Below are 15,230 nucleotides of genomic sequence, written 5' to 3' on the forward strand. Positions count from 1 at the left end.
TCTGTCATCGTTTGACATGAGAAGAATTTTAAAAAGTAATACAAAACTTTTTGTGTAACTGACAATCTGTTAAACCACTAAGAGACTGAACACATTTCTGTGAAATACAAATGTTAAAGATGAAAAAGCCCAGGAACCTCCTCTTTCTTTTCCAGTCAACAAAGAAGCAGTGGGCCCCTGCCCAAGGCCCCATCTCAACCAAACCAAACCAAACCAAACCAAACCAAACCAAACCAAACCAAACCAAGCAGCCCTGGCATGGGCTGAGCCCCTCCCCCCTCCCCAGGCTGCCCCTCCCCATCAGATCCATTCTAACCAAACCAAACCCCAACAACTACCAAACAGGAAAACAAAAGTGGCTACAAAACCCCAAACAGAACAAAGCCAGCCACAGCTATTAAAATCTTATCATCAAGTCGTTGTCCCCCCCCTCCCAACACAACTCAAACCAAAAACCCCTACAACCTGTAACGCATAAAAAATAACCCTACAACTAAAATTAAACACAAAAATACCCCCAAAACCCCAACCATAAAACCAATCCTAACACAACCCAAAACCAACTTCCACCACAAGTTACTGGCAGGTCAGGTGTTAATCCTTTCAATACATCAATCCTCCATTGAGTAAAAGAAAAAACAAAATGCAAACATATTAAAAAACTCTCCTCAAAGTCAGTAAAAAAGAAATGCAATCCCAAATAAAAACAAAAAAGAAAAAATACCTTATTTTTAAATCTGAAATCCTCCTATAAAGTATGAAAAAACCCTCTTTTTTATAGCACATAAAATTATAAAAAAATATTCAAATAATTATCAAAAAAAAAACCTACATACTAAAATAAACAAATGTTAAAATTACTGTAATTTTATTAAAAGTTTAAAAAGTAAAAGAAAAAAACACATAATGCAATACCTTCAAGAGAAGAACTCTATTCCGGAAGATAAAAATAATTTTAAAAGTAAATAATAAAACCTTTTACCTTTAAAAAACTCATCTTTAAAACAATACCTCATAAGTCAGCATGGCCCATCAACAAGCAGTAAAATGGCTTATAGCAATAAAAGGAACTTCACAATACCCAAGTTCCCCAGACAACTGTATTCATGACAAAATTAAGAACCACAAAAAAACTGTTTTTTCCTCCTGTAAAAATACTCCATAAGTTTAACATGAAAAACTTCTCTCTCAAAGTATTCTAAAAAAAAGGCTATTCTGGAAAGAGTAAACTAACTAGAAATTTTAAATTTAGTTACTTCACATTGTCAGAAAAATTTGGAAGAAAAAAAGTGTACTAAAGAGTTTATTTTAATTCCTTACTACTTTCTTCTTTTTTAATTTATTTTTAATAAAATTTTCTTTATACCCTTTTAAAATTTTAAGACTACTTTACCTTTCTCGTAATCCTGTCTCACAATAAAATAAATACAGAAATAATTAATTGACACTAAAACCCACAACACTCATCAATACATTAGTTAAGAAATCTCAAGATTAGAAAAATCTTAAATTAACAAACCAAAACCACTACAATATTGTAATAAATATTTTGCCAAAGTTTCTCTGATTTTCTAAAGTTGCCAGTAAAAGCTGTTTGGTTGTTTTGAGTGCCTGAGAATCTCTTGTTGTTATTTTCCAGGGAGTCCAACTCAGAGGACACAAACAATTGTAATTCCTTTTAAATCTCTCTTCGAGAGAGTTGTCTGGGAGATGGGAGTCAGGGCTTGTATGTCCTGCTTGGCACAGGCCAGGCAGGGCTTTCCCAGCCACATTCCACACTCCATTTCCCAGCTGGAGCCGCTGGTGCCTCTGAGTTGTGCTGCCCCAGCCCCAGGGACGCTCTCCTTGTCTGCCCATTCCCCCACGGTCTCTGGGCAGGGATGGCCTCAGTGGGGGCTGTTGACATCCTCAGAAACATGGAGGCTGCTGCTGAATTTTCCTGCTCCAGAGGCTTGTTCAGCCTTCAGCTCTTCAGTGCAGGAATTCAGTGTCCCAGGGCTCAGTAACATTCAGAACACCTGAACAAGCCAAGCCTCTGGGAATAATTTGATTTTAATTTTCAAATCCTTTGCATTTAATTAGATCTCAGTAGTGTATTCAAAGTGAATACATGATATTTAAAAAGACAGCCAGTAAAGATTTTTTTGGTCCTGTTTAGTTTTGTTTTCCTGTTAATTCATTGCTATGTGCAATCTCCAATTGACACTGAATCCAAGTACCTCCTCATGCAGTTTGAATAGATATGAAAATCAAGATTCTTCATGGCTGACAATCAATCAGACTCTGTCCCTACCCCCACCCCACCATTCCCCCCATCCAAGCCCTGGCACTCAGAGCAGCCTTGTGCAAATCTGAGCTGCCTCCAGCCCAGGCTGCACCTGCAGCTTTCAGCTCCTTGGCTCCAACTCCCACCTGCTTTCCTTGGAGAAGGAGCTGCCCGAGACACAGAGGGATGTTCATTCATTGTTATCTAACAAACCCAAGGGGAGGCACAGCTCCATCAAATGCAAAAGTCATTCTTCTCCCTGGCTCTGCCCTGCCTCTGATCCCCACAGCCGGTCTTGTTTCCTTCATCCCTCCTTTGCCAGGGACTTTGTGGGACAAGGGAGCACTGCTCTGGCTATGGAGGGAAGTCCAAGTGCATCCACTGTAGTGGGAACCACAACTCATCTGGTTTGTGTCCTTTGAGGGACCAGGAACTGCTGAGACTCAGAGGCACAGAAAGGATTCTCTTCATGGCCAACATAAAAAATGTGAACATGATAAATTTTAATAAACATCAAAACACTTCTCTGAGCTGCTTGTAACATGTCAGCAACATCTGACATGTCCACCATCCACAAGTGATTGCCATACAGGAACGATTTTGGCACAGACGAAAAAAGAGGTAATATAAAAAATAAAACTACAACAAAGGGGCTGACTAAGGAGTTATTTAAACTTCTGAAAGATTGGGCAACTCCCTGATGCTCAAAGCATGAAGCCTGTTAAGGGAGATGCATTGGAATGATCAGAGAACAGCTGCAGAAGGAAATCTGGGAGCAGCAGCAAGGACATAGATCCAGCTGCTCTAAATGAAGAGACATCCTTAGACATGGCCATTTAAACAGGAGAGCTGGAAACACCCAAAGGAAGAAGATAATGAAATATTAGACTAAATGTTGGTGGCAAAGGCAGAAAGGAAGATCATTATTTCTTCTGCCATCAGCATAAGAATGTAGTAGATCTTCAGGATATCCCCATTCCTAGTCAGAAAATTCTGTAATTTCTTAAAAATACTCAAATGACCCATATAATAAAGATTTTCTTGTATATTATGAAACTAACAGGCTCTAAAACCTGTGCCCCTGTCCAGGCAGACATCAGTTGTGTGCCCATGAACAGGCAGTGCCACTTGTGCCCTCAGGTGCCCAGCTGGGATTGGATCTCTCCAAGAGCACCTGAGGGAGAGCAGAGCACCTTGCAAGCTGCAGGTCCCAGCCAGCCGTGCAGGGCTCCTGTCCCATCAACATCTGCTCTGCTCCAGTCTGAAACAGGGCCCAGCATGGTGCCAGGATCATCAGAGAGTTGAGGTGTGTGCTGGAATTCAATGCCCTCCTCATCGCGCAGCAGCCCTGCATTTCCCTCCTGCAGCCTTAGTCTCCAGCACAGCCATGGAGGCTCTTTGGGCTCTGGACTGTTCCTGCAGCCCCCAAGGGCAGCTGAGCTCTGCCTTTGGCACAGTCAGGCCTGGCCAGTGCAGGCCCTGCTCAGCAATTGCTTGTGTGTGCCTGGCCTTGCTGTCAGCCCCAGCAGTGGCTGCGTGGCCCCTTTGTGGCCCTGTGCTGGCCCAGCCATGGTGGCCCAGCCCCTGTGCAGGCCCAGCCCAGGCCAGGAGCATTGCGGCTGGGAACGGCTCCTGTGCCGTGGTGCCCACGGCAGCCTTGGGGCTCTGTGCCCCATGGCCTCCCTGCTGGGAAGCCACTGCCAGCTCCTGCAGAGCCTGTGGCACCTGTGGGGCTGCACAGACAGCTCTGCCCTGGGCTCTGCCGGCCTCTGGGCCGGCAGAGAGGCAGCCAGGGCTGGCCATGGCCGGGAACAGGCCCTGAGCCCCACAGGAGGATGGAACTGGGCCACAGCCAAACTCAGCCCAGGCAGAAGCTGGGCTCAGCAGCCAGGGCTGCCAAGGGCTGGGCACAGAGGCTGGCGCTGACAAATGTCCTCGGCCCCCTCCCTGCTCTGTCCATGCCCCCAAGGGCACAGAGCAGCCTCCTCTCTGGGCCACTTGCCTGTTTGCAATGCCTTGCACAGGTGGTGGCTCTGCCCCACAAGGCCTGGCCTGAGTCCTGCCCCTGCACGCTCAGCCAGGCTGAGATGGACACTGATGGTTTCTTGGCCAGGCTCTCTGAGCCCGGCTCCCTGCAAGCTCTGCCAGCTGCCTGAGCTCTGGGCAGTACCAAGGGCCTCTCCCCAGCCCAGCCCAGCCGGCTCTGGCCCCACAGCTCTGCTCAGGCCAGGCTGCTCTGGCCACTGGCCCCATGGCCTCAGCCCCTGACAAGGGCACAGCAGCAGCTGCAGCTGCCACAGGACTCAGCCCTAGCCATGGGGGAAGGCGCTTGGCCAAGGCCAAAGGAGGCTCCCTGGCTGCCCTCTGCCTGAGGTGCTGAGAGCTCTGCAGCCCCTGGTGCCATCCCATCTGCCCAGGGCAGCACAAGAGCCCCGGCCTTGGGGCCCTCAAGAGCTGCTCCTGCTCCAGGCCCAGGGCCCATGCCAAAGCTGGACAGTCACAAAGCTGTGCCCATTTCTGTTCATTGCTGCTCTGATGGGGCTGAATCCTCAGCCTCTTGGAGGTTGCTGATGAATTTTACTATTCCAGAGGCCTATTCTTTCTGGAGCTATTCAGCTCAGGAATTCACTGAGAAAGGCTCATATATATGTGTTCACAATACCTGAGCAAAAAAACCCCCCTGGGAATAATTTAAATGTTCAATTCTTCGCTGGTTAATTGAAGAGATTTCAGTAGTTTATTTAATGTGAATATATTGTATTGAAAACAATGCAGAGAGAACTGTTTTGTCCTGTTTTCTTTTCCTGTTATAGAAGGTTATCAGCAATGTCCAATTGATATTGACCCCCAATTCCTTCTAATGCAGTCTGAACAGATATGAAAATCAAGACCCTTCACAGCTGACAATCAATCACACTTTGTCCCCACTCCCTCCCCACCATTTCCCTCATCCAACCCCTGGCTCTCCTATGGATCAGGAATGGTGTCGCCAGCAGGACCAGGGCTGTGATTCTTCCCCTGTGCTGGGCACTGGTTGGGCAGCACCTCGAGTGCTGTGTCCACTTCTGGGCCCCCCAATTTCAGAAGGACATGGAGAGGCTGCAGCATCTTCAGAGAAGGGCAACAAGGCTGGGGCGGGCTCTAGAGCACAAGTCCTGTGAGGAGTGGCTGAGGGAGCTGGGATTGTTTATCCTGGAGAAGAGGAGGCTCAGGGGAGACCTCATCACTCTCTACAACTCCCTGACAGGAGTGTGCAGCCATGTGGGGGTCCAGCTCTTTTCCCAGGGAACTGGGACAGGACAGCAGGACACAGCCTTCAGCTGCACCAGGGGATATTTAGGCTGGACATTAAGAAATATTCTTCACACTAAGGGTGATTGGGTATTGGAAAGGGCTGCTCAGGGAGGTGGATGAGTCACCATCCCTGGAAGTGTTTAAGGAAAGACTGGATGTGGCACTGAGTGCCATGGTCTGGGTGACAAGGTGGTGTTGGGTCCCAGGTTGGCCTTGATGCTCTCCAAGGTCTTTTCCAGCCTGGTTGATTCTCTGATGATTGTGACACTGCAGGGCCCTGGGGAAGCAAGGGGCCATTGTGACACTGTGGGGCCTGATGGCACTAAGAGGACCATGGTGACACTGTGTACGACATGGCAGCACAGAGCCAAGGGGCCATAGTGACACTGTGGGGCTGAATGGAAGCAAGTAGTCCATTGTGAAAGTATGGGTACTGGTGGAACCACAGAGGCCACTGTGACTCTGCAGGGCCTTGTGGAACCAAGGGGCCATCGTGCCACTGCAGAACCAAGGAGACCCTGGGGAGAGCCTGGGGACAATGGAATCAAGAGACCATTGCTCCATTGTAAGGACTCTGGGAACTGAGGGAACAATTGTGACCCTATGGTGCCCCATGGAACCAAGGGTCCCTGGTGACAGTGCAGGATCATGTGTCACCAGAACTCCATTGTGACACTGCAGTGCCAAGGAATTCCTTGTGGCACTCTGAGGCCTCATGGAACCAAGAGGCCACTGTGACCCCACAGGGCCTTGTGGAACCATGCAGAGCATTGTGACAGAGCAGGACCTGGTGTCAGATGGGGCCATTGTGACACTGCAGGGTCCTATGGAACCAAGGGGCCAGTTCTGCTCCTCAGGGACTCCTGGAATGAAGGAAACATGCTTGACACCATGGTGGCTGTTGGGACCAAGAGGCCATTGTGACACTGTGGAAGCAATGAGAGCATTGCTGCACTGCCAGACTTCATGGAACCACGGATTGTGACACTGCAGGGCCTGGGGGAACCACGGCACCATTGTGAGACTGTGGGGCCCAAGGACCCAAGGGACTTGGTGGCACCAAGGGGTCCCATGGAAACAAAAGGACATTGTGACACTGGGAGACCTCATAGAAATGTGGAAACCATTGGGACGCTCTGGGGCCTCATGGAACAGGCTGGATCCAGGGTCCAAATCCATCAAGGTGAGGTTTAACAAGTCCAAGTGCTGGGTCCTGCACTTTGACCACAACAATCCCTGCAGCGCTACAGGCTGGGGACAGAGTTGCTGGACAGCAGCCAGGCAGAAAGGGACCTGCAGGGACTGATGGACAGCAGGTTGGACATGAGGCAGCAGTGTGGCCAGGTGGCCAAGAAGGCCAATGGCTCCTGTCCTGGATGAGGAATGGTGTGGCCTCCAGGAGCAGAGCTGCTGTGCCAGCACTGATCTGCCCCCTGCTCTGCACACAGACATTGCTGCTGCAGCTCCAGAGAAGGCAGCCAAAGTGCATCTCTGCAGAAAACTTTGCTGGGAGATCCTTTAGTTCCTTTAATGCCACTGAGAGCGCAACCACTCATTGACATAGTCTTGGACCACAGGGAAGGCGGAGAGAAACAAAATGAGAAATGGCACAAACAATGACATTTCTATGTGGACAAGATAAAAAAATTAAAATAAAGGGAACCCCTCCCTCCACAATTAAACAAACAAGAAGTATCAAAGATGACTTTTATTAGAAGTGATTTTCAGAAATTTGGCAGCAGTTTAATGTTTCTGAAAGCATCCAGCCATTAGTCTCCTCACAGCAGCCTTGAGCTCCTGGTTCCTCAGGCTGTAGATGAGGGGGTTCAGGGCTGGAGTCACCACCGAGTACAGGACTGACAGGGCCAGATCCAGGGATGCGGAGGACATGGAGGGGGGCTTCAGGTGGGCAAAAAAGCCAGTGCTGATGAACAGGGAGACCACAGCCAGGTGAGGGAGGCAGGTGGAAAAGGCTTTGTGCCATCCCTGCTCAGAGGGGATCCTCAGCACAGCCCTGAAGATCTCCACATAGGAGAAAATAATAAACACAAAACAACCAAAATTTAAACACACACTAACAGCAAGAAGCCCCAGTTCCCTGAGGTTGGAGTGTGAGCAGGAGAGCTTGAGGATCTGGGGGATTTCACAGAAGAACTGGCCCAGGGCATTGCCATGGCACAGGGGCAGGGAAAATGTATTGGCTGTGTGCATGAGAGCACTGAGAAAGGCACTGGCCCAGGCAGCTGCTGCCATGTGGGCACAAGCTCTGCTGCCCAGGAGGGTCCCGTAGTGCAGGGGTTTGCAGATGGACACGTAGCGGTCGTAGCACATGATGGTCAGAAGGTAAAAATCTGCTGAAATGAAAAACATAAAGAAAAATACCTGAGCAGCACATCCTGAGTAGGAGATATCCCTGGCGTCCCAGAGGAAATTGTGCATGGCTTTGGGGACAGCGGTGCAGATGGAGCCCAGGTCAGTGAGGGCCAGGTTGAGCAGGAAGAAGAACATGGGCGTGTGCAGGTGGTGGCCGCAGGCTACGGCGCTGATGATGAGGCCGTTGCCCAGGAGGGCAGCCAGGGAGATGCCCAGCAAGAGGCAGAAGTGCAGGAGCTGCAGCTGCTGCGTGTCTGCCAATGCCAGCAGGAGGAAGTGCCTGATGGAGCTGCTGCTGGACATTTGCTGTGCCTTGGCATGGGGATCTGTAAGAAAAGCAATCATGGAATAGGTTGTAGGAGGACACAGTATGGGTAATGTAGAATGTAATCTCTTCCCCCAACAAGTTGCAGCTGCACCCTACTACTAAAGATGAGAAACAGGCTGGATGATAACAGGCAACACCTGTAACCAATAAGAACTAGTGGTATAAAAGAGAAGTCACTGGAGTCCAATGGTTGCTGCAAGGACCAAGAACAGTCAGTGCTTAGAGGAGGTATGAAACTCTGAGGGTATGAAATCCTTGCACAATAATGATAAGAGAACTCTTGATATATAAGACAATGTAAGACAACAGAACTCTTAATCTCTGAGACAACATATAATGATAATTGAACTGTTGTAATATATAAGACAACAATAGGTGGGTTTGGAGAGGACTTGAAATATCCCAGCACAGCCTTGGGGGAACTTTCCCCCCTTCTGCCTGCCCAGGGCTCTGCTGCCGGGAGCTGTCCCTGCCAGCAGCTGCTTCCCTGTACCCAGGGCTGGGCCCTGCCAGTGCTGCCAGGGCCCAGCCCAGGCCTGGGGGCTCAGCTCTGCCCTGCAGACCCCTCCCACCTCTGGCACTGCCCAGGGGCAGCTCTGGCTCTGCAGGCTCTGATGGTAACGTCAGAGTGACCCTGAGGAGGCAGAAAAAGTGACACTGATGCAGCCTCTAGGGGGTCCTGTGTTGATTGCTGTTGCTGCCTGGTTTACTCAGATTGGGAGATTATTTTTATATTTCACAACCTGAAATGAGAGATGAATATGTATGTTCAATTTCTAACTCAGAGCAGTAGATAAAAAAGCAGGATTTTCCCTTTTATGCAGCCCCTGTTTCAATATGCTCCCTGTGTAATCTAGTTGGAAGTGCTGTGGCCTTAAATGCCATCCTTGAAGCAGTCCTGAACAATGCAGCATCCTCTCCACACAAGGAGAACACGTCCAAGCCTTACCAGCTGTCTCCTCCCACCCAGATCTTGTCCCCCAGTGCTGGAAGCAGCTGCCAGGGCTGGCTGAGAGCTGTCCCTGGCAGGCAGCAGAGTCCCTGCCCCAGCATAGCGCCCTGGGCTGCAGGACCCTGCTCTGCAGGACAGCCCTGGGCACCCCTGCCTGCTCTGCAAAAGAGATAATCAGAGAATGTACTCACAGGGTCTGTAGGCATTGGGATGTTCCAGCTATAGGACATGGCTCCAGCAGATGCAGCTGCATTGTCCTGCAGCCAGAGGTTCCTTTGCCAAGGGCTGGCAGTGATTCTGCCACAGGCACTTCTCAGCATCTTTCCAGCCCTGACTGATTGAAGCTCTCTGTGCCTCTGTGCTGTGCCTGGGCTGGCTGCAGGCAGTGTCCCAGCCCTGCTGGGCTGGCAGAAGAGCTGCTCATCAAGAGAAATGTGCTTTTGAAGCTCTTCTTGGTTACCGGGAGCTGCCTCTGTGCCAGGAGCCCAGCCCAGCTCAGCAGCACAGACACAGCACAAGGACTGTATTGAGCCTCTGGGGCTTTGTGCTCAGGCCTTGAACATCAGTCCCTGAGAGGGAGCTGAAGAAACCTCTCCAGAACTCCAAGTCAGAATCCAACTCCAAAGTTTCTTGGACTTGTAATGGGTCCCAGTGAGGGACACAACTGAGAAAGTGTCCCCAGGCCCCAAGCAGAGCAGAGAACTGGAGGCAGTGATGACAGGTGGGGACAAAGAGAAGCCAAGTCTTGGTGCCCTGGGGCACAGGAGCAGGGTCTGTGCCACCAAGGCCTGGGAGGAGACACCTTGTCCTGAGGCCCTGGGGCCTCCTGGCACAGCCCCAGCCAGGCTGGGCACTGTCAGCCCCTTGTCCTGCCCTCAGCATCCCCCCCTAGCCCACATCCCAGTGGCCTCAGGGATCTGCTGGAAGGAGTCCCTGGGGAGCCTTGCTCAGGAATGGCCCTGGGGGCTCCTGAATGCTCCCTGCAGGGATTGCAGGTTTTTCAAAGGTCTTTGAGTTTGGCTTTTGCCTTGGAGTCTCTGAGAGCTTTCTGCAATCATGGCCTCCAATTATCTGCTGTAATAAGTCCCTGGAGAGGCTTTGTCAATAACAACACTCAGTGGGGCTCATTAATGCTTCAGAGTACTTCAGTTATTTTAAGGTACTTGGTTTTTCCCTTTTGATACAGACTCTCTGAGAGGTTTCTGCAATCATGGCCCCAATTATCTGCTTTAACGAGTCCCTTGAGAGCTCTGTACTGACACTCAGTGGTGCTCATTAATACTTTGAGGTACTCACGGTTTTTAGGGTACTTTGGAATTTCCTTTCTACACTGAGTCTCTCAGAAATTTTTTTGCCGTCCTGGTCTCCAATTCTCTCCTCCAAGGAGTCCATGAGGAGCCTGTGTTGGGATGGACCTCAGTGAGACCCATTGGTGCCTTGAGACACTTTGGGGTTTTCCATTGACTTTGACTCCTGGGAAGGTTTGTGCGATCTCCCGTCAGGCCCAGGGTTCCAGGGCTCAGCTCCAAATGCACCACAGGGCTCATTAGGATCAAGCAAGTCCTGACAAACCATGGCTCTGCCTTGATTTCTCTCTGGTCTGGAGCAGTTCATCAGGAAGATTTCCTTTTACAGTTATGGAGAAATATTTCAAGGAGCTTCTGAGAAATATGCAATCCTATCTTAAAGGGTGTCTTTTATTGCTGTTCTTACTATAAAAGAGGTGATTGCATCATCCTGTGATTGATGTTGATCCAGGGTCTCTCCTAAGGAGGTCTGGCCAGGTCAGTGAAGTTGTACCTAGGAGCTGACCCAGTGTGGACAACCTTGCCCCAAATTCCCCAACCCATGAGAGAAATTATTTTTACTTTCAAAAATTTAAATTGTTTATTGAGACCTCATGAAAATACAACAAAAACTGAATAAAGAAAAGGATACAATGCTGGGAGCAAAAATTCAGTCACTGTGTGCTCATCTACAAAATGGATATTCTGTCTTTTACACCTCTAGCCCCTCCCAAAGTCTTGTGAATCGATTCCTTGTTCACTCTCCAGTGGTGGAGATCACTGTCTAACACCTTGATTGGAGGTCAGGTGCTGCAACAGTAAGAAGCCGACTCTCCTAAATGCCCCAACTACTGAGGCCATCCTGTGATAACAATGCAAGGGGGAGGGGAAGGATAACTATACATCTACAAAACTTCTCTTAACATATATATTTAATATTCACCCCTTAACTGTGAAAATCAACCATGGAATTACACATCTATAACAAGCCCCCATTTTCTTTTTCTATAAGTCATTTTGTGCGAACAGTTAGGTAAAAAATTTTCTGTCTCTCTTGAATGAGTCATACCAGCATCTGTTGATGTGGGCAAGGACAGTGGGAACAGCAGAAAAAACCTCAGGTTTTCCTTAGACACACTTATTTGGAATGAACAAAAGGGCATCACAGAGGTCCAGTATGGCTTTGACTCCCATCTACAATGCCTATGTGCCTGATACCCATAGTTGGTGTTTCTTAGGGGTGAGTACAGAGGCCAACTCAGTCTTGCCTTCAGATTTCTGTTGAATTAAAAGACAACTGAGGAATGATAGAGGTCTGGTATGGCCTTTTGTCCCTACCTTACCATGCCTATGGGGTTCCTACCCACAGCAGGTCTATGGAGCCTTCTTGGTAGCAAGCAAAGGGGCCAACTTGGTCATGCCCTCCTTCCTTTGTCTTATTTTCTTAAGGAAGCTGTCCCACTGCCTTTGACAGTCCCTTGTGTACTTCTCCTCAACAGATGCTGGTAAATCTCTGCTTGAGAGTCAATCTTGTTTCACCCAGCCTGGATGTTATAGTCCACTCTTCGGGTTCCTCTCCTGGGCCTTTGACTCTGTTGGCATGAGTCCATCCCCGCTCTGCAGTTTGCACGGCTGATTCAGTGGTGAGCAGTACCTGAAAGGGACCTTCCCACTGAGGAGTTAGAGGCTGATCTCTCCATGGCTTAATCATCACCCAATCCCCATTATGGATTCTGAAATCCAGGGTGGTAGTTTGAGGAATTGCCCCTCTATATCTTAGCCCTTATAAGGTTTGTGCTATAGACATCACTTATTTCTTGGCATTGGCTTCCCCTTTCTCATAGGTGGCAGCCTTCTGGGGTGAGGTCAGGAAGGGTAACCCAAACATCATTTCATAGGGTGACACCCTCAGATCTGACTGGGGTTGAGTTCTAATTCTTAATAAGGCCAAAGGGAGACATTTTATCCTTGATTTGGGTTTAAATTCTTAGCTTAGCTAGAGCTCTTTTAAGAGTTTGATTCATTTTCTCAACCTGACTGGAACTCTGTGGATGCCATGGAGTGTGTAATTCCCATTTTACTCCTAGGGACTGAAAAACTTTCTGCAATATCTTTGATTTGAAATGAGTTCCCCAGTCTGAATCAATCTTGTTTGCCATCCCATATCAGGGAATGATTGATTCTAGAAGTGTTTTACTCACAACATTGGCATTGAATTTCATAGTGGGTACCACCTCTACCCAATGAGTCACGTGATCTACTATCGCTGGCAAAAACTTCCACTGTTGTACCTGGGGAAGCTCAGTAAAAGCTACTTGGATGTTTTGGAAGGGCCATAAGGCTAATTCTTGCTCTCCTCTGGGTGTTTCCCTCATTATTTTTTATTAACTTGTTGACATATCACACACTGTTCAGTTACTTGCTTAGCTATTCTGAAAATTCCTTTGCATCCCAAATCCCTTAAAAATTGATCACTTAGCACTTGGGTACCCCAGTGTGTTGTTCCATGTATGCCTTCTAGCATTTTCCTGGAAAAGGGTTTATTCAATATTTGCTTCCCATCTGCTAATCTCCACTTCCCTTTATCTTTCTTTGCTTCTATTTTGAGAAATTCTTCCTCTTCTGTCCCACTGAATACAGGGACTTTTTGCATTTCTCTCATGGGTGGTAATACTATTATTAGTTTTTCTGTCGCTGATTCAGTGGCATTTTTAGCTTCTAAATTGGCTAAATTGTTCCCTTGCTCCCCTTTTTGATGTCCTTCAACATATACCCCCACTACTTCTCTGGCAATTGGACGGTTTCTAACTCTTCTCAGACAAATTTTTTGTGAATCAGTCCCTTTCCCTTTGAATTTAATAGCCCCCTCCCTTCCCAAATTTTTCCAAATATATGCACTATTCCAAAAGTGCATTTTCAGTCTGTATATATTGTTCCCCTTTTCTATGCTAATATATCCAGAGCTTGTTTTAGGGCATACAACTCAATGCCTGGGCTGACCAGTTGGAAAGTAACTTTATCTTTTTTATGGCTACCAACCCTTCATGCACTATAGCATACCCCGATAACCTGTGCCCCTTTATTACCTGTGAAGATCCATTGATGTACAATCGTTTTCCACCTTGGAGTGGTTGATCTGTTACGTCCTCTCTTACTCTAGTTTGACAGTTTATAACCTCTAGGCAATTATGTATTAGTGCCTCATCTAGTTCTCCATACAAAAACAGGGCAGGGTTGAGTTGGTTACTCACAATTAGCTCTAAACCATTATCTATTAAGATGGCTTCATACTTTAGCATTTGGGAATCAGTGAGCCATTTCTCAGCCTTTTGGCTCAGGATACTTGTTACTGAGTCTGGGACATATATCTTCAATTTTCCCCCAAAAGGTTAATTTTTTGCTTTCTGCTATGAGTAGGGCAGTCACTGCCACACCTGAATGCAGGTTGGCCACCCCTGGCTGACAGGCTCTAGTAATTATGATACATAGGCCAGTGGTTTCCTGGATCCTCCTCAGTCCTGGGCTAACACTCCATGTGTTACCTCTTTTTCTATATCCACAGACAGATAGAAGGGTTTGTCTAAGGCAAGAAGACTCAGGGCTGGTGCACTAACCAATTTTTGCTTCAAAGCTTCAAACTTTTGTTCATCGTCTTTTTCCCACCTAATCTCTTCAATTAACTTTTCATACAAGTACCAGATGGCCTGCATGTATCCTCCAATCCATAGCCTACAATATCCCAACAGGCCTAAAAACCTTCTGACTTCTCTCTTAGTTTTTGGTGGGAGTGAGACTATCCCTGTAATTCTCTCAGGGTTCAGCCGCCAGGTCCCTTGGAGCTGGGTATATCACAAATCCTGGGTATATTACTTCTCTTTCTACAAATTCGAGTTTCCCTTTTGATACCTGAAGTCCTTGGCCCCCCAGAAAATTTAACAACACTATGGTGGATTTCCAAACTTCTTTTTCTTCCTGTCCTGAGAAAAGCAAATAATTTACATATTGGATGAGCTTTATCTCAGGTTTAATGGAGAAGAGTTGCGTTACTTCTCCTAGCGCTTGACCAAAGAGGTTTGGGGATTCAGAAAACCCTTGGGGTAACCCAGTCCACTGAAGCTGTTGCTTCCTCCCAGAATGGGGGTCCTCCCATTCAAAAGCAAAGACTACCCACTTTTCTCTGCCAGTGGGTATGCCCAAAAAGCATCTTTTAGGTCTATCATGTTAAACCACTGGCATGTTACTTAGGTGTGTATAGGGATTAGGCACTACTGGGTATCAATTCACTGGTTTTTTGTTCACTTCTCTCAAATCTTAGACAAACCTGTAAGTCCCATTTGACTTCTTTACTGGTAATATGGGTGTATTATGGGGGGACATACATGGTTCTAAGGTCCTGTCCTCAAGTAGGTCCTGGATCAGCGGCTGTAGTCCTCGTCTCCCCTCCAGGGAGAGTAGATATTGTCATAGCTGAACTGGATGATGCTCATTAGTTATTTTTATTACTATAGGTTTCATGTTCAATTTACCTCAGTTTTTTGGTTTTGCCCAAACCATCTCTTGAGTTTTCTCCTCATTTTCTTCCCTTAATTGGAGAAGCTTAACTACCATTTTCCCTTTCTCTGGGAGCACTCCAGAGAATGTCAAAATGCACCTGTAAATCCTTTCCTAATAAATTTCACCCTGCTTCTGGAACTAATAGAACATCCCCAATTCATATTTTATTTGTTCCTC

General features: G+C 47.6%; 1 protein-coding gene across 1 annotated transcript; it reads right to left on the reverse strand.

Moving 5' to 3' along the window:
• Window positions 1-7,087: 7,087 nt before the first annotated feature.
• LOC128943481 (olfactory receptor 14A16-like) lies at window positions 7,088-7,855 on the reverse strand (the record flags this gene model as incomplete). The annotated part of the gene is made up of 2 exons (XM_054286417.1): window positions 7,088-7,096; window positions 7,394-7,855. Coding segments are annotated over 2 exons (471 nt in total), but the record flags the coding sequence as incomplete, so codon positions are not given.
• Window positions 7,856-15,230: the final 7,375 nt, after the last annotated feature.

This window comes from Melozone crissalis, unplaced genomic scaffold, assembly GCF_028551555.1.
Source record: "Melozone crissalis strain CALT ecotype California unplaced genomic scaffold, PUWL_Pcris_2 ptg000046l_1, whole genome shotgun sequence".
In the NCBI taxonomy this organism is placed as follows: Eukaryota; Metazoa; Chordata; class Aves; order Passeriformes; family Passerellidae; genus Melozone; species Melozone crissalis.